Here is a 27,056-nt window from a genome sequence, read left to right on the forward strand (position 1 = left end):
TAGCATGAGATTTAAAGCAACCCCAGTTATCCACCAACGGATTGAATAAATGAACGGGTGTATCAGTCAGCAAAATAACACCTAACAGTGAAAACGAATGACCTATAGCTACATGCTGGTAACATGGATGAGCCTCAGAAGCACATCATTCTGTGAAAAAGCAAGTAACAGAATACACACAGCATCACTGCGTTTACATTAAGTACATGAGACGCTGGAGAAAAAATGTATCCTTCAGGGATAGATTATTATGAAAGGATGATTATCACAAAAGCCAAAATAGTATTTCCATGTGGGCAAGGGATGAGTGGAGATAGGTGGTTTTGAAAATACTGGACATTCTCTTTTCCTGAATCCAGACTGTGGTTCACACAGAGGCTTGCTTTATCACTATTCTTTAAACTACACATAAAATTCCACAGACTCCTCTGTATACGGGGCTTCCCAGGAAGCTCAGTGGTAAAGAATCTGCCTGACAACACAGGAGATTCAGGAGGCACGGGATATGCAGATTTGATCCCTGGGTTGGGAAGATCCCCTGGAGGAGGAAACAGCAACACGCTCCAGTATCTTTGCCTGGAGAATCCCACGAACAGAAGAGCCTGGAGGGCTACAGTGCATGAGGTCGAAAGAGCTGAGCACGACTCAGCAACTGAGCATGCACAGACTCCTCTGTGTACATGATATATTTCACAATAAAAGAAACGGCACCAACAGCACGTAAGGAACAGAAATGATGTCTCTAGAGGAAGACACGAGACGTGAGTGACGCCAGGGCAGCCCAGGAATTCACGGAGGACGAACGAACAAGCGATTTTCTCCCCTCCGCTCTGTTGTGTAATGCAAGCCCTCAGCCGCCTCTGACTCTTTGCTACCCCATGGAATTCTCCAGGCCAGAATACTGGAATGGGCAGCCTTCCCCTTCTCCAAGGGATCTTCCCAACTCAGCGATCGAACCCAGGTCTCCCACATTGCAGGCGAATTCTTAAGCAGCTGAGCCACAAGGCAAGCCTAAGAATACTGGAGTGGGTAGCCTATGCCTTCTCCTGCAGATCTCCCCGACCCAGGAATCAAACCAGGGTCTCCTGCATTGCAGGCGGATTCTGCTCTCTAAAGGAAGCCTTTACTGAGGTCCTGCACCTCGACAGAATCACACCTGTGCCTGTCCATGCAGTCTCTGCTTTCTCTTCTGCAGTTACTTCTGTTTGCGTCTTATCTCCCTGAAACACACACTGAAAGGCCCTCGCAGCCTCCCCAGTTCTCCCAGGCTGCCCTCCAGGAAGACGCCCACAACAGCTTTTGTTAAGGAACTTAAGAAAGCGCTGCATTGATATGACATTTGTATAACGAGGCACCCAGAGCTTAGAGAAATGATGGGGACTGTCAGAGCACAGAGACGGATGTACTCCTGGAAAGAAAAGCAAGGGTCTGAACAGAAGTGTGGTGACCCCATTTGCTGAAAGGTCTCACAAATTGGTACTGCACTAACACTAGCCCCAGGCTAAATGAAACAGAACTGAATTCATGCTCCGGCTGGGCACCCAAAGCACTACGGCCAGCCTGAACCTGGCCGGGCGGCTCTGGAATTGGTACATGGGCCTCTTTGCCCAGGACACCTACATCCTTCCCCAGCTGCGGTCCTGACCTCTGCAGCACTGGGGCAGCAGGGGTGTCCTTGCCCTGCTCCCGGCGGGCATTCAGAGGCTGGAAGGCACGTCCGCACTTCCTTAGCTGCCAGAACTTCGGAAATCCCAGGTGCCTGTCCTCAGTTGGGTCCGGATCTAGCAGGATAGAGTGCGGTGAGCAGGCCCACAGCACACTTCAGGAGGCGCACTCATGAAAGGACGTGCGCCCAGGCCCCCAGGGATGCCAGTCTGGACCAGTTACGACCCAGCTCTGCGTGCTGCTCTGCTCCGCGTACCCAACTCCCCTTCTCCCCGCAGAGCTTCCCACCTTTCCAAAGAGGCGCGCCCTGGCGCCCTATTTTCACTGCCAGGCCCGCCGTCCCTTCCCCATCCCCTTCCCGACCCTCTGCGTCTGGGGACAGACTGCTCGGCCCTGGTCACCAGGCGGATGGTGCATGGCGCGCCAGGAGTCGGCGCCGGCCGGGCAGAGCCGGCGCTGTCCCCATCTCGGGGGCCGGACTGCGGCCCCGGCGGGGCGGGGCAGGGGCGCGCGGGCCGCGGGCACTTACTCCAGCTTCTTGAAGCGCTCGCGCCCGGCCGCCACGTACTTGCCGCCGGCCTGCAGCGAGTCCAGCTCCAGTACCGGGCGCCCGCGCGTCGGCGTGAAGAGGCGCCGCACGCCGAACGGCACCTCCACCTGCTCGGTCAGCTGCTCCAGCAGCGCCTCGAAGGTGGCCACGCGGCGCCGCGACAGCACGAACTTGCGGCCCACGTAGAACTGGTCCCCGTTGCGGTACACCACGATGGTCTTGGCTGGCGTGGTGTCCACCAGTGCGTGCGGCGCGCGCGAGCCCATGGCCGCGCCTCCGCCGCCGCCGCCAGCCGCCGCCCGTGCGCTCCAGCCGCCGCCGGGCAGCCCGGCCACCGGGGCGCCGGGTCCACGGTCCCACCGCCCGCGCTGACGCCACCGGCGATTGTGACTGCCACCCACCTGCCCCGCTGCCCAGGAGAGGGGCGGCCAAGCCAGACAGCGGAGGGTCGGGGGCAGGGCCGGGCCAGGCGAAGGGCATCCAAGTCCCGGCACGTGAGGCCCGTAGAGCTCGGGGCCACGGAGGGAGGCACCCGCCACGGTGGGGGGTGGGAGGCCACGCGTGCCCTGGGCCCCACTGGGACCCTCGGCCTGCTCCTCCACCTCCCGCTCTGCCGAGAGGCGGAGAGGAGTTGGCGGACAGGACCACCCGGATAATTAAAGCTGGTCAAGGAGCATGTGCCAGGAACCATCCAGAGCAGTGGGAACCTAGGCGAGCAGGCGCAGCTGGCAGGCGGTGCCTCAAAGGTGTAACCTTCAGAAAGCACCTTCATGTGCAGCAGGAGCAAGTCAAGTGCCTGGGTGACCTTGGGAAGGTCACTTCCTGTTCCAGGTGAAGGCAGACCCCGACACTTCAACCCAGACAGAGAATGCTTCTAGGATTGTGTTTTTCCAGTGGCTTTGATGGGCTTCAACAAACTTTTCAGGACAGTAGACTATGTATAAAGTGCTGAAGTCCCTCCGAAGGTACAGAATACTGATGTTCTAAAAATATCAGTATCTTGTACAACTGTTTAAAAAAAGTAATAAAGAAATCCTGCTCTTTCACAGCCACAGCCAGGCTTTGAACTACCAAGTGTTCCACGAGTGAGCGGTACCCGACTCTGTGGCCCCGTGGACTGGAGTCCGCCAGGCTCCTCTGCCCATGGGGTTCCCTAGGCAAGCATCCTGGAGCGGGTTGCCAAGCCCTCCTCCAGGGGGTTCTCCCAACCACGGGATCCAACTGCCAAGCACTCCATTAAGTGACACTAAATGCAGATACCAATGTGTGAGAGTGACCACTTTATTAAATCATCAGGAATTATATTGACCTTCAAAACACTAATTGCTGGAAACTTAAGTTTCCGGTGTTGAAAATACTTCAGAAGAAAAGTCCGAGTCACTGTACAGGTTTCATGTGGGTTAGAGGTTCGCCCTGAACCCCGCCTTCACCGAGAACCTCATCATGGGCTTCTCGCGGGGCCGCAGGAGGCAGATGGAGCTGGGGAAACCCTTAAGTCGGAGGCGGCTCACGCCCCCATCGGGGGTGATGGTGAACTTGGCATGGGTGATGACGTCCTGCAGTTCGGGGGTCAGGCTGTCCAGCACGTGCATCTCATCAGGCTTCAGCTGTAAAGAGAGGGGAGGCAGAGGTCCTTGAAATGACCAGGGGGCTGACTCTCCCAAGGCCACCCATCCGCTTGGACTCTGGGCCTTAAAAGGTGAAAAGTTATTCCATGATAATAATTTGGCTTGCCCTAGCAATCTGCTTTCGGGGACAGGATGCCCCAAGGAGACCGGCATGAATACTCAGGTCCCCGTGATGTTTCTTTCTGATAGTTAAGTAAGCGGACAAACTGATGAGAAAAAGAAAGCAGACGGGGGGCGCTGCGGGAGCGGTCACCCTTCACTAAGGGGAGCAGCGCTCGCTCCCGTCTCCGACCCGAGAATGACCACGTTCCTCCTGCGTGATGCAGGGAAACGCTCTGGGTCACCCCAGCATCCGTCCCACGGCTGGCCACACGCTGCTGGCCCTGAGTACGCTAGACCCCCGCCTAGAGAGTCAGTGCATCGCGGAAACGTTTCTCCACGTGTGCACACTTGAACAAGGTGGTCTAAAAGAAAATTTGAGAGTTAGATATGCAAAGACCTGAGACGAGAGAGCCCGTCATTTTATTATATAAAGGGGCAGAGACAGTTTTAAAAATCTCATTCATTGCACTGTTAAACTGAGCAGAAGTTTTGGGGTGGAACTGTAACCCTTTGAAATCCGGCCTTGACCGAAGTAGCCCGCTGGAGGGCTGCCTGTGTGACCCCAAGGGATCGGACACCACGCTACCTTTGTGACCGGAAGCAGTGGTTTCCACTTATGGCCCGGAAGGTCCCACTTCTGCCTGACCATGTCCTCCTCCTCCTGAGCCGTCAGGATGCAGCCATCCACCTTACAGGTCTCAGGAGAATTACCTATTGGAACAAGACAAAGGCCACCGTCTCCACTCTGCACTCAGCGCAGTTTGGTTTATGGAATATTGACCTTTTTAATCAGATCGAAAGACCCAGCAAAGAGTGAGCATGGGTGAGGTGAGCATGCTTCTGGGGCGCAGTGAGAGGACATCCCAATGACTGTTTCTGTTTCTTTAATATACATGCACATGTATATATATGTGCGTGCATGTGTGCACGTGTGTATATACGCGCATGTGTGCGTGCACATGTGTGTGTGTGCATGTATTAGGCCTTGCATGTTTGACATTATGACTGGATGCTGGTCTGTTCCCGATCCCCATGACCACCTCCCTGACAGAGATACCCAAGGCCAATACCAGTGCGTCCGTGCCGTGTTGCACTTTGGGGTCCCTGGCTACACGGATTTGGGGCTTATTACCTTGGCCCTAGTGGCTCAGAGGTTAAAGCGTTTGCCTGGAATGCGGGAGACCCAGGTTCGATCCCTGGATCAGAAAGATCCCCTGGAGGAGGAAATGGCAACCCATTCCAGTGCTCTTGCCTGGAGAATCCCATGGAGGGAGGAGCCTGGTAAGCTACAGTCCATGGGGTCACAAAGAGTTGGACATGACTGAGCAACTTCACTTTCACCCTAGTTTTGGCTAAACTGTCCCTTGCAAAAATAAACCAGTGACTTTAAACTACCACACAGAGAACCATGGATTAAATATACCACTAGAGATGATTTGTGAACATCCAGAAACGGCAAGGAAATAGCAGGAATGACAGTCCTCCTGACCCTCAGGAGCCGCCCTGGGTCAGTCATGTTGAGAAGTGGAAACAGTGGCCGCTAGTCAGATCTAAACCATGGTCTTCCCAACAGGAGATTAAATTATCAAGGCCTCTTGAAACCGTTTACATCTGCCCACTGAGCATTAACTTCACCTTAAATATATACTGACCCTTGATGAAAGAGTTAATAGTTGAGTGAGGTCATAATGATTCGCAAGACATTTAAAAATCAAACATCCAGTGTATAAATACAAATTGTTGTATTTACTCAATGATGGCCAAAGAGTCATTAGACACCCACCACAGTACTTGGCAAAACTTAACGATTATAAAAGTTTAGTAACCTCTTTTGAACTTAATATAATGGAACATGTATCTCTTTCATAAGAAAGTAAATATGGAACATTAAGGGTGCTTTTTCCAAATATTATTTTACTAAAGGAAGGCTATGATTTTTAAAATGTGTGTAGATCACTGCCCAGAGAAGAAATAGTCACCAAGCTGCCTGTGGTCCCTCCCCTGAAAAGACACCCCTACCCCTTCCTTTGGATGACCTAACCAGGAAGTGCTTCCTAGGCTTCTTCCACGTGGAGTTCAGGGCCCTTCACGGTGAAGAGCCTTAGTGCCTCATGGAACCTCACGACTTGTGTGGTCGAGCGCACATCTAATGCTTTGTAGAGAGAAGCAGAGTGCAAAGAGTTAACACGCTTGAAGCTGCACAGCTGGGAGTGGAAAGCCAGGTCCACAGCCCGCTGCCCTGAGTCCCTCCCCTGCTGGAGCCTGCTGTCTTTATTCTTTTTCATAGTTTTAATTTATCTATTTGGCTGCATCGCGTCTTAGTTGCGGCATGGAGCCTGCTGCCGTTATGACCAGCACACCAATTATAAGCGGTTTCCTAGTGGCATTACGTTTACCTTTGAAATATTTTGTATCGATTTCGATTTGAGTTATTACTCCAGGGTGCGCCAATCGGAAAACTGCCCACTCACAGCCTGGAACCAGGAGAATACCGTTCTCATCATTCTGGAATTCAAAAAAAGGAAGAAACAAAGTAAGTCAGCTTGCTGTCATTCAAGACACCAGTCCTGAAAACCAGCAAGTAACAACGTTGGCACGCACGTGTCATTTCCTACTGTTAAAGAGTAGGGCATCCCTGGTGGTAAAGAATCTGCCTGCAATGCAGGAGACCGGGGTTTGGTCCCTGGGTCGGGAAGATCCCCTGGAGGAGAGCATGGCAGTCCCCTCCAGTACTCTTGCCTGGATAATTCCGTGGACAGAGGAGCCTGGTGGGCTAGTTATGGGGTCACAAAGAGTCAGACATGACTGAGTGACTAACAGTTTCACTTTCCACTATAAAAGAGTGCTTCCTTCCTGTGATCTGGTGTAAGTTGCTTCTTGCGTAATAAAGCGTCTCTCTGCTGTCATTCTGTAAACGCCTAATGCCGACTCAGGGGTTGACTGGGCGCGTGGTAAATTCTGATGAATTTCTGATATGATCGCGTATGTCAGTTATAAACTCAAGTGGGCTTCCCAGGTGGCGCTGGCGGTAAAGAACCCTCCTGCCAATGCAGGAGACTTAAGACACTCGAGTTCCACCCCTGGGTCAGGAAGATCCCCTGGAGGGGAGAGCATGGCAAACCCCTCCAGTGTGCTTGCCTGGGAAATCCCATGGAGAGAGGAACCTGGCGGGCTACAGTCCACAGGATCGCAAAAAGGTGGATATGACTTAGCATACATGCAAGTGAGTTCAGGTAGGCTGCTGTACACCAACGGATATCTATCTAACCCAACCCATAGCTCCTGTGGTTGGTTTCACTTTTCAAAGCAGATATGTCTTTGACCAAATCTATACCAATATGTGACCTGCCTCCAAACACAAGTTTCTAGTGAGGAGAGTTTGTTTATATTTGGAAGCATTGGGTGATACAAAAACTAACCCATGAAAGGGGTGTTTACAATTAAGTTTGTAATATGATTTGCACACTGAAAGGTGTTTTCTTTCCCGTTTTACTTCCTTATATTGAGTTAGTTACTGGTCAGATTAAACAGCTGAGCCATCACACGCTCACAGAAGTGGACTGACCCAGGGATACACAAAAATCAAAGATGATGAAATGGTGTTTTTTTTCCTCCAGATCAACAAATCTACTCATGGGTTTTTATTAAATTTAGATGCTCTAGCTTTTTTATATTAAAAAAGGGATCATTCCAATGCTGTGTTAGAACAGCCAGCATTAATTAGCAAGTTTGACTTCTAGGTCTTTATGTGTAGCCTGGCTCTGATATTATATTGAAACAGTGGAAGATTTAGAAGACATGTAGAAGCAACAAGTATTTACACAAATGCCTAAGAGGTTTCTGAAATATCAGTCTCCCTGACAGCAAATGAAGGAAACAACCTTCACTTTCTGGGAAGCGTTGGGACGCAGAGTTTCTGCCTCTCACCTCCAGTATCGGGGGCCTGTCCAGCCTTCGTGCTGTTTCCCAGCCGTCTGCCATCGACTTCGCCGTGCCGACTCCTGCCAAAAACAGCGTTTAACGGGATGTCACAGGACCACCGCGTTTCACTGTAACCGCAAGAATGTTTAGAATAAACATGCGCTGGCGTGATCAGTGCAGACGCCGTGCGCCGGAGCAGGGCAACATCCGTGGTTTCCATTAAGGTGAATGCGTCAGCAAATTCACACCCAAGCCACTGCTTAAGCCAAAATTAGGAAGGGAGATTGCTATTGATTTACTTCCTGTCTTAAAGGCTTTCGATCCTATATGAAGATCTCCCCCACCCATATAGCTTGAGATGGCCCCTTCCTCTTGAGTGATTCAAACCATACCGGGGTGCTCAGTGTGATGCCCTCATGTCCCAAGCTCCTCGAGCATCGTCTCACCTATGATATTGTTCGGGTGCCCAAAATGTGCATTGCTGAACCCTACACAGGCACCCCCATAAGCGATGGTCACCAGGTCTAACGGTTCTTTGGGGTCACCCGCAGTCCAGTCTTTTTGTCCAGTACCATATACCCTAAGACGTGCAATTCCACCATCTGAAAAGGAAAAGTGCCTTATTATTACTACTTGGGAACAGTTGCCATTTGTGGATCTTAAAACACAGAGCTCCACACATCTGCCTGCTGTAGTTCTTAAATACACTAAGCCCGAAGCCCCAGGGCCTTTGCACCCGCCACCCCCTTCGTCCTCAGACAACCTCCCTGCTGCCCGAAGACTGCTCATTACTCTCAGGTCTCAGCTTAGCCGCGTGGCCCCAGGAAGGCCTTCTTTCCCTCTCTAGAGCCATGTCCTTCCTGCCCCCCACCTCCATACCTCAGCCACAGTCTGATTCCCCAGGTTAAGGTTATCAACCCCACCCCACACACACACACTTATTTACTCCACTGCACTAATCACAGTCCAGAATTACCTTGTTCTTAAGTCCCTGATAATAAGCCTCCCAAAAGCAGAATCTAAAAATCTTTGAAGGCCAGAATAGCTACCTGTCTTGCTTGCTTCCATGTGGCACATAGTAAATACTCACATATTTGTGTTGTTGGTGAATTATTAACTCTAGGAAGGCAAAAAATCAGTTGGGAAATTCACCACAGATATACTTGGTGCCTGAAATCAACATTGCTAAATCCCACACCAACTTACACAAGATCTTACGTTTTATTTTTACACACGTTGCTTTGCAGTGGGGTTGAGAATACTGAAGATAACATTCACAAATTCAAGTAGCTGCTGAGAACCAGAGCAGCTGAGAGTAGGTCTGCAGAGTGAAAAATAACTACCAAGATCTGCTCACAATATGTGAGTCTAATAAAATGAACGTTTTTTTTATTTGAGCATCACGTCCTAGAAGGTGGAACCCAAGATTTTTTATACAGAAGCTCAAAATCACTAATTAGAATACTCTAGTGAAACAAGCCCTATATTTTTACATGAAAAATTTGGTGAAATTGAGTGATCTGAAGGAATTTCAGTAGGACGGTGGAAGTCTTGGTATTTACAGTAAATGAAACCAGGCTGTGTTGCTATTTGCTGTTGTTCAGCCCCTCAGTCGTGTCCAACACTGTGACCCCATGGACTGCAGCACACCAGGCTTCCCTGTCCTTCACCATCTCCTGGAATGTTTGTATAAAACCCAAGAAAATACACTAACAAGAGCAATTCCCAACACTGTACTGGTTCACTGAACACTATAAACTGCCTTCATGGTACATAGTGTTAGTTCATGTAAAACTGTACATTAAAAAAATAAGATTCTTCTTTACAGAAATAATATCCGGCCTCACTTTTAATCACATTCTCAAGGAATATTCCCCTTCATGGATCACAGCCTTGACGTGGCGAAGGGGCTTGTGTGAGATCATGGCATCCAGTCCCATCGCTTCATGGCAAACAGAAGAGGAAAAAGTAGAAGCAGTGACAGACTTTATCTGGGGGGCTACAAAATCACCGCGGATAGCGACCGCAGCCCTGGTGGCTCAGGTGGCAAAGAATCGGCCTGCAATGCAGGAGACTCGGTTTCGATCCCTGGGTCAGGAAGATACCCTAGAGAAGGGAATGGCAACCCACTCTAGTATCTTGCCTGGAGAATTCCACAAACAGAAGATTCTGGCAGGTTACAGTCCATGGAGTTGCAAAGAGTCATGACTAACTAACACTTACTTGCTCCTTGGAAGGAAAGCTACCACAAACCTAGACAGAGTATTAAAAAGCAGAGACATCACTTTACTGACAAAGGTCCATAATCAAAGCTGAGGCTTGCCGGGTAGCGCTAGTGGTGAAGAATCCACCTGTCAGTGCAGGAGACACAAGGGATGTGGGTTCAATCCCTGGCTCGGGAAGATCCCCTGGGGGAGGAAATAGCAACCCACTCCAGTGTTCTTGCCTGGAAAAAGTCCATGGACAGAGAAGCCTGGCGGGCTACAGTCCATGGAGTCGCAAAGAGTCAAACACAACTGGGCGCGCACACACATGTAGCTTTTCCAGTGTCATGCACAGATGTGAGCTGGACCACAAAGAAGATTGAGCGCCAAAGAACTGATGCTTTCAAACTGTGGTGCTGGAGAAGACTCTCAAGAGCTCCCTGGACAGCAAGGAGGTCCAGCCAGCCCGTCCTAAAGGAAGTCAGCCCTGAATGTTCATTGGAAGGACTGAAGCTGAAGCTGAAACTCAGTACTTTGGCCACCTGATGGGAAGGGCCGACTCACTGAAAAAGTCCCTGATGCTGGGAAAGATTGAGGGCAGGAGGAGAAGGGGATGACAGAGGATGAGATGGTTGGATGGCATCACCAACTCAATGGACATGAGTTTGAGTAAACTCTGGGAGTTGGTGATGGACAGGGAAGCCTGGCGTGCTGCGGTCCGTGGGGTCAAAAAGAGTTGGGCACGGATGAGTGACTGAGCAACTGAACATCAGAAAATCAGAAACTAACATGATGCTGTTAACTCCACTCCAATATAAAAAATAGAAAGCTTTTAAAAATAATTGGTCCTGAGGGAAATACAAATCAAAACCGCAGCGAGATACCACTTCATTTCCTCTAGGGTGGCTGTGATCAAAAACTCAGAAAATGGCAAGTGTTGGGAGGATGTGGAAGAACCAGACCCCTCATACGTCGCTGGTGGGGCTCTAACATGGTGCTGCCATTTTGGAAAGAAGTCTGATAATTTCTCATAAAATTTAAAACACAGTTATATGACTCCACAGTTTCAACTCCTAGTTGTACACCCAAATGAAAACCGTATGTTTGCACAAAAATTTGTACAGGGGTGTTTATACCGGCATTATTCATAAGCTTTCAATAGGTGGAAATAGCCCAAATGTCTGTCAGCTGATGCATGGACAATGAGGTCTGTCCATACAATGGAAGATTACTTAACCACACAGAGGAATGAAGTGCTGGCGCCCGACAACACGGGTGAGCCTTGGAAACACGCTAACCAGGCACAAAAGAGCATCTATACGAAGGGTCTGGAGTAGTCCAATGGATCAAGACAGAAAGTGGACTAGTGGCTGCTTAGGGCTGGGGGAGATGAATGCTGATAGCTAAAGGGTATCAGGTACCTTTTCAAGGTGATAAACGTGCTCTAAAGTTGACCGTGGTGATGGGTGCACATATACTATATATATATATATATATATATATTTCACGCTGTCGCTCAGTTGCATCTGACTTTGCAACCCCATGGACGGTAGCCCACCAGGCTCCTCTGTCTGTGGAATTTTCCAGGCAAGAATACTGGAGTGGGTAGCCATTTCCTTCTTCAGGGGCCCTTCCCGACCCAGGGGTGGGACCTGCATCTCCTGCACTGCAGGCGTGCCCTTTACCGCTGAGCCACCTGGGAAGCAATACTATATACTCACATAGACTTTACACTGTGAATTCACATGCACCATAAGCCACAGAGGTGTGCACTCCACATGGGTGAAATGCACGGCACACTCATCACCTTGTTGCAATGAAGCTGCTCAACAGGACAAAGTAAAGGTGATTTGTACGCAGCACTTCGACTGCTAGTATGTCTGCGAAATAGACACTGTTAGGCGATGTCTAACCGAACACAGCTTAGGTCCATCACGTGCTAATTTACTTGATAGTTTTTCCTCATCACCTATGGATGGCAGGGCTAAAACGAGAACTTCCTAGTGCACAGAAAGGGAAGATTAAAATCCTAACATGCTAGAGAGATCAGTGACCGAGAAGGAGAGGGTGACTTTGCTTTGTGGTTTTGAAACACGCCAGCACTCCATGAAGAAAGCACCGGACTGGAGGCAGCCCGTCGTATTTACCCGGGAAAATGTTGAGTCGTACGTGACTCCACCTCTGCTGGGAAGTGACTGGAAAGTAGTTGTGGCTGGAAGCAGGATTTCCCGGTGTAAGTTCTGTCATGGGAACCAAGCAACTCCAGTCGTCGGACTTCAGCTAGCAATAAATATAAAAACACTAGTGATGGCTCTAGGGAGCAATAAGTCCTCGCATCCTAATGCCTGCACGGGGCTTTCGGGGCAACCACTTTGGAACAAGACTAATGATGGATGCCTAACGGAACACTTTAATAAAAACACTAATAAACATCAAGTCCCAGGTTTAATAAACAGAGTAAAGGCCTGCTTCTGTTTTACCCCGGTCATAACAGCCACAGGTTGGTGGTGGCCAGGGATGGGCAGGGGGTTAGAAACAAGCCTCCGGATGTCTTCACTTTGAGGATTCATAAAAAGGCAGCAGCCGGAATGTGATGTGAACTTTTAAATAAAACCCAGGCTCTTGCCGTGGGCCTGGGGGTAAACACGTCGGCCTGAGCCCCCCGGCGCTCTCCTCCAGATCAGCGCTTCCCTGGAAGGGCCCGCCTGTTGCTGCCGTCATGTGTTTCCCCAGTCTGTTATGGATCCACACTTTTGTAAAACGCAATGAAGATCAGGAGACAAACTTCAAAAAAGAAAAATGTCCCCAAACACAAACCAAATTGTTTATTGGATTACATTCATCTAGCATAATGTTATTTTGTCCAATTGCTATCAAAAGTACGTGAAATGACTCTGTATTTATCTCACGGGCCATCATTCCGCGTCTCTGTGAGCAGACTGCCCCGTGGAAAGCAGCACCCTGGACCTCGCATGCGCTGGGGTCAGGGGTGCACAGACCCACCCAGAAACCTCTGCAGGGTCGCACGGGGCAAGCACAATGTGTGAGCTCTGCCAGGCTGAGTGCAGGTGGGCAGGCAGGCAGAGCTGCTCCCAACAGCTCGTGACAAGCCCCCACTCCCCCGGGAGACGTACCTCTGAAATGGCTTCAAACTCCTCAGGGGTGGCCGCGGCTCCTGTCCTGACTTCTCGTTGTGGGATTTCTGGCTGCTTATCTAAAGTTACAGTGACCAGGAAGGTTATCATTCCCATTCAAAATCAGAATATACATACTCTCTTAGTGGGCTGTGGGGTCATTTTTATTTTGCCTAAAGATATCGCTTCTTAAGTCAAAGACCAATGTAATAGATATATGTGTTAAAGTTCCTCCATATTTAAAATACGTAGAGTAACTTCCAAAGGGGTGCTGCACATCTGGTGGTTTGTCTGCTCATCAGAGGGTAAATATCATCTCCAAGTTTAGCCAGATAGACAAACTCATCACACGACTCGGGTTTTGCTGGATTGATAAAGTTCTGGAATATTGTTAGTCAGTTCACAAACACTGCTTCCCCCAGCGGCATCCTCAGAACTGATCCGGGGGCAATTCACCAGCAGGAGCCTGCGTGGATGATCAGTGCGCCTCCTGAAAGCATCTTTCTCTGTGTCGCTGGAGGTTGCCTCCCACCATCACGTGACTTTTCAGGCCCTCCACTGTCTTTCTGGAGGGGAGACTGTCACGCCCCTGGAGCCTCATACAAGCTGGGCACAGGGTGCCTCCAGGATAAGGCCGCTAACTGATATGACTCCTGTTTCCCAAGTAATGTACAGACATGCCCCTGAGTGTACATGTTTCTAGACAGCTACCTCTGGGACCAACCTCGGAAGACACCAGTTCCATTCCAGGATTCGGAAAGGAAACTTCCTGGAAAGCCCAGAGCTGCCGCGTGGTTACGCAGACCCGGGGGGGGGGCTGGGGGGCAGCAGAATGAGCGGCGGCGGTGGCCCCACAGCTGGCCCCAACCAGGCTTTAGACCGCCCTGGCCGCCCAGGCAGCCTGCTCCCCAAACCCTGCGCCTGCCGGGGGTGCTGCATGTGAGAATAGCGAAATCTAAGTTGAGCTGAAGAACACTGTTAAGCTAAACCTCAAAAATCACGGAGCCCTTGAGGGGGAATGTGGTCAGCCTCTGTGGCAGAGAGGGGGGCCTCTGGACGAGACTGGCTGGGAAGTGAGCCATCAGGGCCCCCACAAAGCTCCCCACAAAGGTCCCCCAGGCACCTTCTTCGAAGTTTGCCGCTTGGATCGACACTCGAGGGGCGTGATCTCCCGTGAAGTAGGACGTGTCCACGTCGAAGCCCCGGATAACACCCTGGATGCCCAGCTGGACCACACACCAGTCGTGACCTGGGGACGTAAACAACAGGAACCCCCGCGGGCTGAATCCCGCCGCCGAGCCTGAGCACAGAGACAGCCGAAGAGAAACTCCGGAAACGCACTTCTCGCTTCCGAGAAAAACGGTGCGGGCTCTTTCTCGGCCGAGCCTGCGAGGGCTCTGATGACGTGGCCACACAGGACCGCCACTCGCCACACGGACCCTCACTTCTAATCTGATCAGAACGTGCGTAAGCCCTGGGTCCAGAGGGGCCACTTCCTGTGGGCAGCGTTGGCAGAGGGGCGTCTCTGAGCTTCATTTAACTGCAAATCAGGGATGAGGCTCAGCTTCCAAAAAGTTTAGCTGTAACTCTGGTATAGGGACCACCAGCCCAGCTAGGCCGGGGCTCAGTACTGAGCAGGGTCTCCCGGAAACAGCCTAAGCTTTGCCTTCAGGGGCCCAGCCAGGACTACCCCGCCCTGCATCGGGCGACGTATAAGAACTCCCAGTATGACGCTGTGTGATTCTTGGTTCCCAGTAGTCAGATTCAGATCTGAAACTTTAAAACGTCCAGTTTTATTAGAATCTAATAAGGCCTGATACTTTACCAACAAAGGTCCATCTAGTCAAGACTATGGGTTGGACACGACTGAGCGATTGAACTGAACTGAATAAGGCCTGGGCTTCCCCAGTGGCTCAGACAGTAAAGAATCTGCCTGCAATGCGGGAGACCTGGGAGGAGGGCACGGCAGTCCACTCCAGTATTCTTGCCTGGAGAATCCCATGGACAGAGGAGCCTGGTGGGCTACAGTTCACAGGGTCCCAGAGAGTCAGACATGACCCAGCAACTAAGCACCGCATGAGGACAGCCATGAGGCCTGGAGCACCACAGAAATACAGAAAGCTAGGAACGCCGGCTGCGTCTGTGACACTCGAGACAGTAGCAAGCACGTCAGTGATTGGCCTAATGCTGGCTGGTTTTCCTTTACAGACATTTCTTTAAATTTAAAGGGTGTATGTTGACTGATGGGTAGCAGTGAGCGAACACGGCCTCTTAAGGTGACGTAAGAGATAGGATGGATCCCGGCTTCTCTTGCCATCGCCGTGACCTGAGCTGCGTGAATGCAGCTGTTTCATGGCAATCGGATGGGACCAGAACACCTACTTCAGAGAGGGGTGCTGATGTCAGATGCTGCACGCACACTGACCGACGTGTGCATCGGCTCAGTCTCCGTCACCCACAGCCCTCCTTTTCCAGAGTCTCCTTTTCCTCACAAGCGCCTGCCCCCTCCTGCTTGCACCGATGACCAGGGCTCTTGCGACCGCTCCTGAATGGGCAGAGCCTGCCATTCAGAAGGGACATCTGAGGTGACCGAGTAGTCCAAGGGCCCATGTTAAAATCGCCCCCAACGTGCACTGCTTTCCAACAGCCCCTGATCTCAAATGTCGCAGGAGTGAGTGAACAGCGTCATCATCGTCTCACCTGGAATCCTTTTCCGTCTGGTCTGCCATCCGTCCATCCATTTCCCAAACTCAGTGTACTCGTGTTCTTTAAAACTTGGGTTGTCCCTCTAAAACAAAGACGAGTGGATCATTAACCTTCACGCGAGAGCCTGGGCTCCCAGCAAATACACGTCTGCCCCAAAGGGACAGATGGGTGGTGCAGAGAACAGGGCCTGTAGGGGAGACGGAGGACGGTGCCTGCGTCTTCGTATCGGCTTCCGAGAAAGAAGTCCTGCTTCTCTGCGGGCCTTCATCCACGGAACTTGCCACTGGCAGCAAAAGGTAAGACCACACAAGGCTCATCCCAGGGGCCCCACCACTGGTGCAGCTGCAACCTGGGCGCCTCCTGAAAGGCTGTTGAGCAAAGTGAGGAAGGGTAGCTGGACTCCCAGAGCAACCCCCAAAAGACTGGGCAACCAGAAACCAGCCGAGTCTCAGGAAGTGTAGGCTCGATGCTGCGGGTCACTCTGAACAGTCACCCCTGCCCCCACCCCTGTGCTCTGAGCTGCTCCAGGCCCACCAGTGAAAGGGAGACCACCATCCCACAGCAGTCACACACTGCTGGGTGCCAGCTCTACGGGCACCAAGGCCATCACCCCTCTTGTAAAAACTCTCGCTGGTCCCACTGCAGGGACAAGGTGGCTGGATTCCCCAGAGTTCGCGTCCTTCTCTACATTTATCAGTATTTTCTGTTTTTAATAAACATATGCCAACTAAGGTCCATATATTCAAAGCTATGGTTTTCCCAAGAGTCAGGTACAGATGTGAGAATTAGGCCATAAAGAAGGCTGAGTGCCAAAGAACTGATGCTTTTGAACTGTGGTGTTGGAGAAGACTCTTTGAGAGTCCCTTGGGGTGCAAGAAGATCCAACCAGTCAATCCTGAATATTCATTGGAAGGCCTGATGCTGAAGCTGAAGCTCCAATACTTTGGCCACCTGATGCAAAGAACTAACTCATTAGAAAAGACCCTGACGCTGGGCAAAAATTGAGGTCAGGAGGAGAAGGAGTTGATAGAGGCTGAGATGGTTGGATGGCATCACTGACTCTTTGGGCAAACTCTGGGAGATAGTGAAGGACAGGGAAGCCTGGGGTGCTACAGTCCACAGCGTCACAAAAAAGACATAACTGAGTGACTGAACAACATTTTTATAACTAAGTAGGAAAAACATTTTCCAAAAAATTCAAGCTCTGCAACACTTTTCTTCCCATCACAAGTTATGAACACAAAGTGGGGCAGAGAGAAATACAGACGGCATCAGCGACTCCCCAATAAAGCAAGGTGGTCCCAGAACCCTGTGTTGGCTCCACAGCTGTCTCTGCCATCTTAACAGGAGTGGAGGCTAATTTGCCCACGTTTCTACTGTTCTAATACGCTAATTCTCTGGGTCACATCATGTGACTCCCAGCCTAAACACACAGGGAAATTTTAATTAGCAGGACTGTGTGGCTCACCCCACCCCAGCACTTAGCAGAGACCAATTTACAGTACCTTTAGAAGATTTTCGGCAGGAGCAAAAAAGTCATCTGTTGCAAATAAAATCTAGACAAAGAAAGAAGTAAAGATAAAATAACCATAAATTTAAAATCATTTTATTTCATTCCCTGGTGAAACATTATGAGATGCAGTAAAAAGAAAATGTGAAATTGCTGAGGGGGAGAGAAACAATAGGCAATTAAGACACAGCGCTTTTTAAATGCCTAGATTTCATTGCCTGCCTCCCCCTTAATCTTGCCTTCTCACCCTTTCCTTCTTAATCCCCTTTACCATCTGGATACAAAAGTGCTAACTTCTTAGAAAGAAAATAAACCAACTTTTTTTCAAAAATGGAGGACCCTGGGCCTTGTGACCCTTGTCCCAGAGCAATGGGGAAAAAATTGTCACAAGGGTCACCCCTGCAGCTTAGCCAGCCCATCCTAGGACACCCTGTTGGGGGTTGGTCTGTGGTTTCTCCAGTTCAGTCACTCAGTTGAGTCCGACACTTTGAGACCCCATGGACTGCAGCACGCCAGGCCTCCCTGTCCATCACGAACTCCTGGAGCTTTCTCAAACTCATGTCCGTTGAGTCAGTGATGCCATCCAACCATCTTATCCCCTGTCGTCCCCTTCTCCTCCTGCCCTCAATCTTTCCCAGCATCAGGATCTTTTCATATGAGTCAGTCCTTCCCATCAGGTGGCCAAAGTATTGGAGTTTCAGCCTCAGCATCAGTCCTTCCAATGAACACCCAGGACTGATCTCCTTTAGGATGGACTGGTGGTATCTCCTTGCAGTCCAAGGGGCTCTCAAGAGTCTTCTCCAACACCACAGTTCAAAAGCATCAATTCTTTGGCGCTCAGCCTTCTTCACAGTCCAATCTCACATCCATATGTGACCACTGGAAAAACCACAGCCTTGGCTGGACGGACCCTTGTTGGCGAAGCCGTGTCTCTGCTGCTTCACACACTGTCTAGGGTGGCACAGCTTCTTTTCCAAGGAGCACGAGTCTTTTACTTTCTTGGCTGCAGTCACTGTCTGCAGAGATTTTGGAGCCAAAGAAATTAAAGTCTCTCACTGTTTCCATTGTTTCCCCATCTATTTGCCATAAAGTGATGGGACCAGATGCCATGATCTTTGTTTTCTGAATGTTGAGTTTTAAGCCAACTTTTTCACTCTCCTCTTTCACTTTCATCAAGAGGCTCTTTAGTTCTTCACTTTCTGCCATAAGGGTGGTGTTATCTGCATATCTGAGGTTATTGATATTTTTCACAGTAATCTTGATTCCAGCTTGTGCTTCACCCAGCCCAGCAGTTTACATGATGTCCTCTGCATATAAGTTAAATAAGCAGGATGACATTATCCAGTCTTGAAGTATTCCTTCCCAATTTGGAACCAGTCTGTTGTTCCATGTCCAGTTCTAACTGTTGCTTCTTGACCTGCATACAGATTTCTCAGGAGGCAGGTCAGGTGGTCTGGTAATCCCATCTCATGAAGAATTTTCCACAGTCTGTTGTGATGTACACAGTCGAAGGCTGTGGCATAGTCAATAAAGCAGAAGTAGACATTTATCTGGAACTCTCTTGGTTTTTTGATGATCCATTGGATGTTGGCAATTTGATCTCTGGTTCCTCTGCCTTTTCTAAATCTAGCTTGAACATCTGGAAGTTCTGGGTTCATGTACTGTTGAAGCCTGGGTTGGAGAACTTTGAGCATTACTTAGCTAATGTGTGAGATTAATGCAATTGTGTGGTAGTTTGAGCATTCTTTGGCATTGCCTTTCTTTGGGATTGAAATGAAAACTGACCTTTTCCAGTTCTGGCCACTGCTGAGTTTTCCAAATTTGCTAGCATATTGAGTGCAGCACTTTCACAGCATCATCTTTCAGGATTTGAAATAGCTCAACTGGAATTCCATCACCTCCACTAGCTTTGTTCGTAGTGATGCTTTCTAAGACCCACTGGACTTCACATTCCAGGATGTCTGGTTCTAGGTGAGTGATCACACCATCATGGTTATCTGGGTCATGAAAATCTTTTTTGTATAGTTATTCTGTGTATTCTTGCCACCTCTTAATATCTTCTGCTTCTGTTAGTTCCATACCATTTCTGTCCTTTATCGAGCCCATCTTTGCATGAAATGTTCCCTTGGTATCTCTAATTTTGTTGAAGAGATCTCTAGTCTTTCCCATTCTGCTGTTTTCCTCTATTTCTTTGCATTGATCGCTGAGGAAGGCTTTCTTATCTCTCCTTGCTATTCTTTGGAACTCTGCATTCAGAGTCTTATATCTTTCCTTTTCTCCTTTGCTTTTTACTTCTCTTCTTTTCTCAGCTATTTGTAAGGCCTCCTCAGACAGCCATTTTGTCTTTTTGCATTTCTTTTTCTTGGGGATGGTCTTGATCACTTGTACAATGTCACGAACCTCTGTCCATAGTTCATCAGGCACTCTATCTATCAGATCTAGTCCCTTAAATCTATTTCTCACTTCCACTGTATAATCAATCATAAGGGATTTGATTTAGGTCATACCTGAATGGTCTAGTGGTTTTCCCTACTTTCTTTAATTTAAGTCTAAATTTGGCAATAAGGAGTTCATGATCGGAGCCACAGTCAGCTCCCCGTCTTGTTTCTGCTGACTGTATAGAACTTCTCCATCTTTGCCTGCAAAGAATATAATCAATCTGATTTCAGTGTTGACCATCTGGTGATGTCCATGTGTAGAGTCTTCCTTTGTGTTGCTGGAAGAGGGTGTTTGCTATGACCAGTGTGTTCTCTTGGCAGAACTCTGTTAGCCTTTGACTTGCTTCATTTTGTACTCCAAGGCCAAATTTGCCTGTTACCCCAGGTATCTCTTGACTTCCTACTTTTGCATTCCAGTCCCCTATAATGAAAAAGATGTCTTTTTTGGGTGTTAGTTCTAGAAGGTCTTGTAGGTCTTCATAGAACCGTTCAACTTTAGCTTCTTCAGCATTACTGGTGGGGGCATAGACTTGGATTACCATGATATTGAATAGTTTGCCTTGGAAACGAACAGAGATCATTCTGCATTTTTGAGACTGCACCCAGGTACTGCATTTCGGACTCCTCTGTTGTCTATCATGGTTACCCCACTTCTTCTGAGGGATTCCTGCCCGCAGTAGTAGATATAATGGTCATCTGAGTTAAATTCACCCATTCCAGTCCATCTTAGTTCACTGATTCCTAGAATGTCGACGTTCACTCTTGCCACCTCCTGTTTGACCACTTCCAGTTTGCCTTGATTCATGGACCTGACACTCCAGGTTCCTATGAAATATTTTTCTTACATCTGACTTTACTTCCGTAACCAGTCACATCCACAGCTGGGTGTTGTTTTAGCTTTGGCTCCGTCTCTTCATTCTTTCTGGAGTTATTTCTCCACTGATCTCCAGTAGCATCTTGGGCACCTACTGACCTGGGGGGCTCCTCTCTCAGTGTGCTATAACTTTGTGCCTTTCCATGCTCTTCATGGGGTTCTCGAGGCAAGAATACTGAAGTGGTTTGCCGTTCCCTTCTCCAGTGGACCGCGTTTTGTCACAACTTCCACCGTGACCCGTCCATCTTGGGTGGCCCCACACAGCATGGCTCATGGTTTCATTGAGTTAGACAAGCTGTGGTCCATGTGATCAGATTGGTTAGTTTTCTGTGATTGTGGTTTTCATTCTGTCTGCCCTCTGATGGAGAAGGATGAGAGGCTTATGGAAGCTTCCTGATGGGAGAGACTGACTGAGGGGAAAACTGGGTCTTGTTCTGATGGGCAGGGCTGTGCTCAGTAAATCTTTAATCCGATTTTCTGTTGATGGGCGGGGCTGTGGTCCCTCCCTGTTGTTTGACCTGAGACCAAGCTATGGTGGAGGTGATGAAGATAATGGGGGCCTCCTTCAGAAGGTCCCAAGCACACACTGCCGCACTCAGTACCCCCGACCCTGCCGCAGGCCATTGCCAACCCACGCCTCCCCTGGAGGCTCCTGGACACGGGCAAGTCTGGGTCAGTCTCTTGTGGAGCCACTGCTTCTTTCTGCAGGTCCTGGTGTGCATGAGGTTTTGTTTGTGCCCCTCCAAGAGTCTGTTTCCCCAGTCCTGTGTAAGTTCTGGCAGCTCTATGGTGGGTTAATGGTGACCTGCTCCAAGAGGGCTTATGCCATACCCAGATCTGCTGCACCCCAAGCCCCTGCCTGTGGCAGCCCACTGCTGACCCGTAATCCACAGAAGACACTCACACACACTTCTGGCTCCGTCTCTGTGGGTCTCTGGGTCCTGGTGCACACAAGGTTTGTTTGTGCCCGCCAAGCGTCTCTGGCGGGAGAGGGGTTTGCTTCTAAACATGATTTTGGCCTCCTACCGTCTTGCTGAGTCTTCTCCTTTGTCTCTGTGGTTTGTTAACCAAAGCAGAATGTTTGTTTGGCCACACCTCATGGCTCGGGGGGCTTTCAGTTGCCCTGTCAAGCAGGGATTGAACCCTGGACATGGTAATGAAAGCGCTGAGCCCTCACCACTGAACTCGCGAAGCAGGACACCTTCAAGAGTGAGGTGCAGGCTGGCTGCTGGCCACTCCACCAGACGTGAGGCCTGGGGACCCTGTGGTCTGGGAAAGAGTGTCCTGACCTCTGAGCCCAGCCAGAACCTAGAAGGCAGGGGAGGGCCTAGCTGTCTGGGAGTTGCTGCTTGTCTGGTTGGCCAAATGTGGGGGCCGTCTCTGTGTGAGCGGAAAGCATAGGATCGGGAGGGAAGCGCACATCAAAGGACTGTGTCATTAGCCTCCAATTAAAATAAATTAATTTAATAATAAAAACGGAAGGTGTCGGTGAGCCCAGATTTGCTCAGTCGTCTCCAACTCTTGCGACCGCATGGACTGTAGCCCACCAGGCTCCTCTGTCCATGGGATTCTCCAGGCAGGAATACTGGAGTGGGTTGCCATTTTTTCCCCCGGGGGACCTTCCCGACCCAGGGATTGAACCCACGTCTCTTATGTCTCTTGCATTGGCAGGCGGGTTCTTAACCACGGGCGCCACCTGGGAAGCCCGTACACAGAAAAGGGCTAAATTCCTTAACTAAAGATGTCTGGTTTTCTTTTATGAATAGGAATCTTTTGATGCTGTGGTTACATGGTCTTCGTTGCAAAACCCCCTACACATCCTGGCTCCCCCCTCACCTCTTCGGAGCCGTCCGTAGAGCCATGTGAGAGGCCGTGTCCTGGGCTGACGACCTGTTTTCTCTCTGAATAAAGCATTGTGCTCAGCTTTTAGGCTGTGCAGTTTTGTCTGTTGACATCTGCCTCCCGAGGACGCAGCTTGGTGAGCTCACCTGCAAGCCTCCTCTGGGGCAGAGACCTTCCAGGCACGGGGGGCCTTGCTACCCCTCCAGGCTCCTGCGCTCACACCCCATGTCAGCCCCCTTCCCCTCGTCCTCTGTCTGACCCTCCCCATCACCCCCCTGCCTTGCCGGCTCCTCCCCTGACTGAGGGCTCCTTTGAGCATCGCTTCCCTGCATGGCCCTCCCCCTGCTTCCCCACCCTGCGTGGCAGATGTGGCCCCACAGCGTCCTGTCCTGCCTTGATGCCAGCCCTTGTCTGCACGTCTCCTGGCAGAGCCTAAGCTCTCGAGGGTAGGTCTGTAGCTTACCTGGAGCCTCATGTTAGGTCCTCACGTGATTCTCATACTGAAGTCTGAGGACCACTCATCTGCCCCATAAGAAAGCAAAGTACGGGGTGGGGAGTTCTTTCCACAGGGGCAAAAAGTGTGCTCCCAACCTCGGGCAATGCTGCCCCGGTCATGACTGTCACCAATTTAAGGGAAGTTCCCTGGGAGACTTTTGCAGTAACGGGCTCCCTTGGGGAGGCCAGCCTTCCTCTTGATTCCTGCTGTTCCAGTTGGGGTCCCTGCAGTGGTCAGCTGGAGCCTCAGCCTGGGTGCATTAAGTACAACACTTGTTCCCGCCCTGAGACACCCTGCTTACCTTTCCTCCTACAAACTCAGACGCCAAGTCAATCAGCTGCGTGAAGTCTGGAGGCCTGGCCACTTTTCTTTCCCTGGGGGAGTCAGCCATGCTTCCTGCAAGGAGAAAGGCGGGCTGGGTCAGCCTCTGGGTGCCAAGTCTCAGGGAGCAAGGCTCTCATCAGACCCCCAAACCAAGGCTTCAGCCATTCAGACAACACACGTGCCCCCCACTGGTTGTGGGGGTACCCACTGGCTCAGGGTCCCTCCCCAGCAAAACTGCAGTGGGCGGTTACTAGAGCACGGCCCCTGTGTGAACCATCTAAGAAGAAAATACACAAATTCTGCAGCCACAAAATGCAAAATTTCATTATTCAAGGAGGAAGAAGTGCTTTAATGTAGAAAAGAACAGTTTGCCTTGAATAGTTTTGAGGGACATTCAAAAAAACACATCCTGGGCTTCCCTGGTGACTCACTGGTGAAGAATCCGCTGCAAATGCAGGAAAGACAGGTTCAGCCCCTGGTCCAGGAAGACCCCATACGCCGCGGGGCAACTAAGCCCGCGTGCCAAAACTACTGCGCCTGCGCTCTAGGACCCAGGAGCCGCAAATACGGAGACCACACTCCCTACCGGCCGCGATCCTGGATCCTCGGGAGAAGTCACCGCAGTGAGACGCTCGGGCCGCCCAGCTAGAGAGAAGCCCAAACGGCAAAGAAGACGCAGCGCGGCCCAAAACAAGTCAGCCTGAATAAAGTATTTGGAAAATAGCCTTTACAGAGAGGCTACTTTGAGACATTAGAAAACAGTCTCACTTTAAAAAACAAAACGTGTTTTGATTCCCTGTGTCTGACTTAGTATGAATAGAATGACAGATTTCTAATCACAAAAAGATACAAGCAACAAAGGGTTAGAGTGAGCACAGGAAACTGGAGTCAATATCTTGTAATAATGGAAAGCAATCTGAAATGTATGTGTGTATGTATGACTGAATCCCCTTGCTATGCACCTGAAACATTTTGTCAACTATACTTCAGTAAAATACATATATTAGGAACACACACGTATCGAGCAGCTAGGCGCTGGACCCCGGTGGAGGCGGGCCCAGAAAACAGAGGACAGAGCACTCTCCTCGTCTGCGGCGCCGGGTGCCCTGCCTCTGGGGCTTGGCGACGTCTGTTCCCTCTGCCAGGAAGCTCTTCCCGGGCACCTGTGCAGCTCACCGCTCCCTCTGCTCGAGGCCCGGCGGGACTGTCACCTTCTCAGTGCAAACGGCTCCCCCAGTGCCATGGCATCTCTGCCCACACCCCCACCCCAGCACTGCCGACACCCCCGCCGCATCTGTCTTTGTCTCCACAGCACGCAGACCTCTGCGGGATTCCCCTGCTCGTGGGTTTTATTATCTTCTTTCCCAATTAGATGTGATAGGCTCCATGAGGACACTCGTGAGCCAGCTCATTAGACAAGACCCTGATGCTGGGGAAGACTGAGGGCAGGAGGAGAAGGGGGCGACAGAGGACGAGATGGCTGGATGGAATCCCCGACTCCATGGACATGGGTTTGAGTCAACTCTGGGAGATGCTGAAGGACAGGAAATCCTGGTGTGCTGCAGCCCATGGGATCGCAAAGAGTCGGACCCACCTGAGCACCTGAACAACAGATGAGGACACTGATGATTTTTTTTTTTTTTTTTTTTGCCCACTGGTGTGTCTGCAGGGCTTGGAACGTTGCCTGCCACATACAAGATGCTTGACAGATACTTGATGAATAAATGAATGGGTGAATGATGCTTTCTTGATTTGTGTGTTAAAATACTGATTCCTCAGATGGACCAAAATCTTCCCAAGGATGAACAGGTGCAGAAGAAAACAGGACATTTATTTCCGGACATTTATTTGAGTCTACAATAGCGTCCTACACAGTTCATTTATTTTATCTCATTTTAATCTTCAGAACAACCCTATGAGTTTGGTATTCACATCTTACAAACAAAATGCCTCTTTGAGAGGCCGAGTGAACTGTCCAAACCACACAGCTGGGGAGGGAACCCTATTTCCAACCCAGACGTGTCCTGACATGATGGATATTTGAGAGCTCTTAGCCCGCATCAGTCTCGGAAGGGATGCTCACCCATTAGTGTTAGGCTCATACAGTGGCTGTGGCTGAAGCTCCCGCGGTGGCCAGGCCCACGGCCAAGCGTGGGACTGACCCCTGACCCCTGACCCCTGCTCTCTAGGGGTCACAGTGGAGGGCAGACATAGCAGGAGATGCAGAGACAAGAGGTGTCCTCCTGGGGCCTCCTTTAGGAGGGACAGCCGAGCTGGGCACCAAGGAGATGGGGCGACAGAGCACGTGGCCAGGTGGGTCCAGGGCCTGGGGGCTGGAGAACCCCGCTGGTCCAGACCTGCACGGGGAAGCCTGGAAGCCCTGGCCTCAGGTGGCTAGTCAGCGAATTTTAAAGAATCACAAGTGAATAAAATGTAATTTTAAAGAATTACAATTGAATTACAAAAATTACAGCGACTTTTAAATAATTACAAGTGAATAAAGGTGAAGAAAATAAAATTACAATGCAGTTCCTCTTGTGCTGGCCACATTCTGAGTGCCCAGTAGCCGTGCGTGACTCCCAGCTCCCCCAGTACAGAGAACTTTCCATCCACTCAGGGCATTTATCGGCTGGAGAAGATAATAGTGGGCAGCCCGCCCATGTCCGCTCCCCCCACACACACACGCAGTCTCCAAACCTTTAATGCCAAAGGACAAGGCAACACTAGCCCACCCGGTAGACGCGCCCTCATGGCCACTGATCAAAGGCCTCTTCCCGGAACGTCCCTGCCGTGCCCCGGGGCAGCCGTCGAGCTCACACACTCGGCTTTGCTCAGCTCCACTGGCCGCTCAGGGTGTTGGGGGCTCAGAGGGACGGGGCAAGGCCAGGCCGGGGGAAGACCCATCCCAGACTCGGTGGGTTGCTCAGGTGCCCCCCCGACCACCAGCACGACGACAACTCAGTCAGTGTCCCGCGTCTTGAACAAAACCCACACGGCCAGGCCCATTGTGCACACTCGACAAAGACTTGTGAGTATTCCATCTCCTTAGCTAAACACGGAACACATGAGTCACCCAGTGTTTCAAACAGGCTTGGCTTTGCTTCTCAATGGGTTGCAGTGAGCTCGAGCCGCCCCAGGACAGAGCATCCGCACGTTTGCCTGAGTCAGGGATGCAGGGTTCCCTGCCCGGTACTCCACTGGATGGGAGGAGCCCGGCGTCATGGCAACGCAGGCCTGACCCACACGGAGCAGGCATCTCTCTGCCTCCCAGAGGGCTGTGGAGGATGGAGAGCGTTCTTTTTCATCTTAGCCGTCTTTTATCTTTTGCTTTGATGTGCCTCAGACTACACAAACAGTTGGTATGGCACACATTGACCAGAGGCTGCAGATTCAAGGGAGAAAGAGATTAAGGGGAAAAAAACTTTACACTTTTTTTCTAGATATTGATGTCACCGCTTCAGGTTCTTCCAGCCCCACCCCTGAAAACTGGCACTCCATTTAGACAATAAACACTGCAGTGCAGCACTTGTTTCAAAAAAAGAGAACCCGCCCTAACACAACATTGTTCACCAACTATGCTCTAATATAACGTAAAAATTAAAAAAAAAAAAAGAATGCTCCCTTCTGGAAACGAATGTTTCTGTTTGGAAAATAAATACATA

General features: G+C 50.3%; 2 protein-coding genes across 2 annotated transcripts in view; both read right to left on the reverse strand.

The window, feature by feature from the left end:
- DCDC2C (doublecortin domain containing 2C) overlaps nt 1-2,481 on the reverse strand; it is a 44,527-nt gene extending 42,046 nt beyond the window's left edge. Inside the window, exon 1 of the mRNA XM_018052787.1 lies at nt 2,195-2,481. Within this exon, the coding sequence (XP_017908276.1) occupies nt 2,195-2,481 (287 nt within the window). The remainder of the gene's footprint in view (nt 1-2,194) is intronic.
- On the reverse strand, nt 3,481-26,400 carry ALLC (allantoicase). The gene is made up of 12 exons (XM_005684368.2): nt 26,127-26,400; nt 23,372-23,466; nt 17,416-17,466; nt 15,905-15,992; nt 14,328-14,453; nt 13,205-13,284; nt 12,218-12,350; nt 8,313-8,468; nt 7,873-7,946; nt 6,342-6,450; nt 4,532-4,656; nt 3,481-3,822 (listed from the first exon to the last, which is right to left on the reverse strand). The coding sequence occupies exons 1-12, from the start codon at nt 26,143-26,145 to the stop codon at nt 3,616-3,618; spliced, it is 1,263 nt and encodes a 420-aa protein (XP_005684425.1). The 5' UTR covers nt 26,146-26,400; the 3' UTR covers nt 3,481-3,615.

The sequence above is a fragment of the Capra hircus genome, chromosome 8 (assembly GCF_001704415.2).
Source record: "Capra hircus breed San Clemente chromosome 8, ASM170441v1, whole genome shotgun sequence".
Classification (NCBI taxonomy): domain Eukaryota; kingdom Metazoa; phylum Chordata; class Mammalia; order Artiodactyla; family Bovidae; genus Capra; species Capra hircus.

What these genes read in the sequence shown, in the direction of transcription:
- ALLC (XM_005684368.2), bottom strand. An exon ending in AGTTTGAAGCCATTTCAGAG is followed by an intron (nt 12,351 to 13,204) that starts GTACGTCTCCCG and finishes ATTTATTGCTAG; the next exon opens with CTGAAGTCCGACGACTGGAG. An exon ending in GCACCCGAACAATATCATAG is followed by an intron (nt 7,947 to 8,312) that starts GTGAGACGATGC and finishes TGTTTTTGGCAG; the next exon opens with GAGTCGGCACGGCGAAGTCG.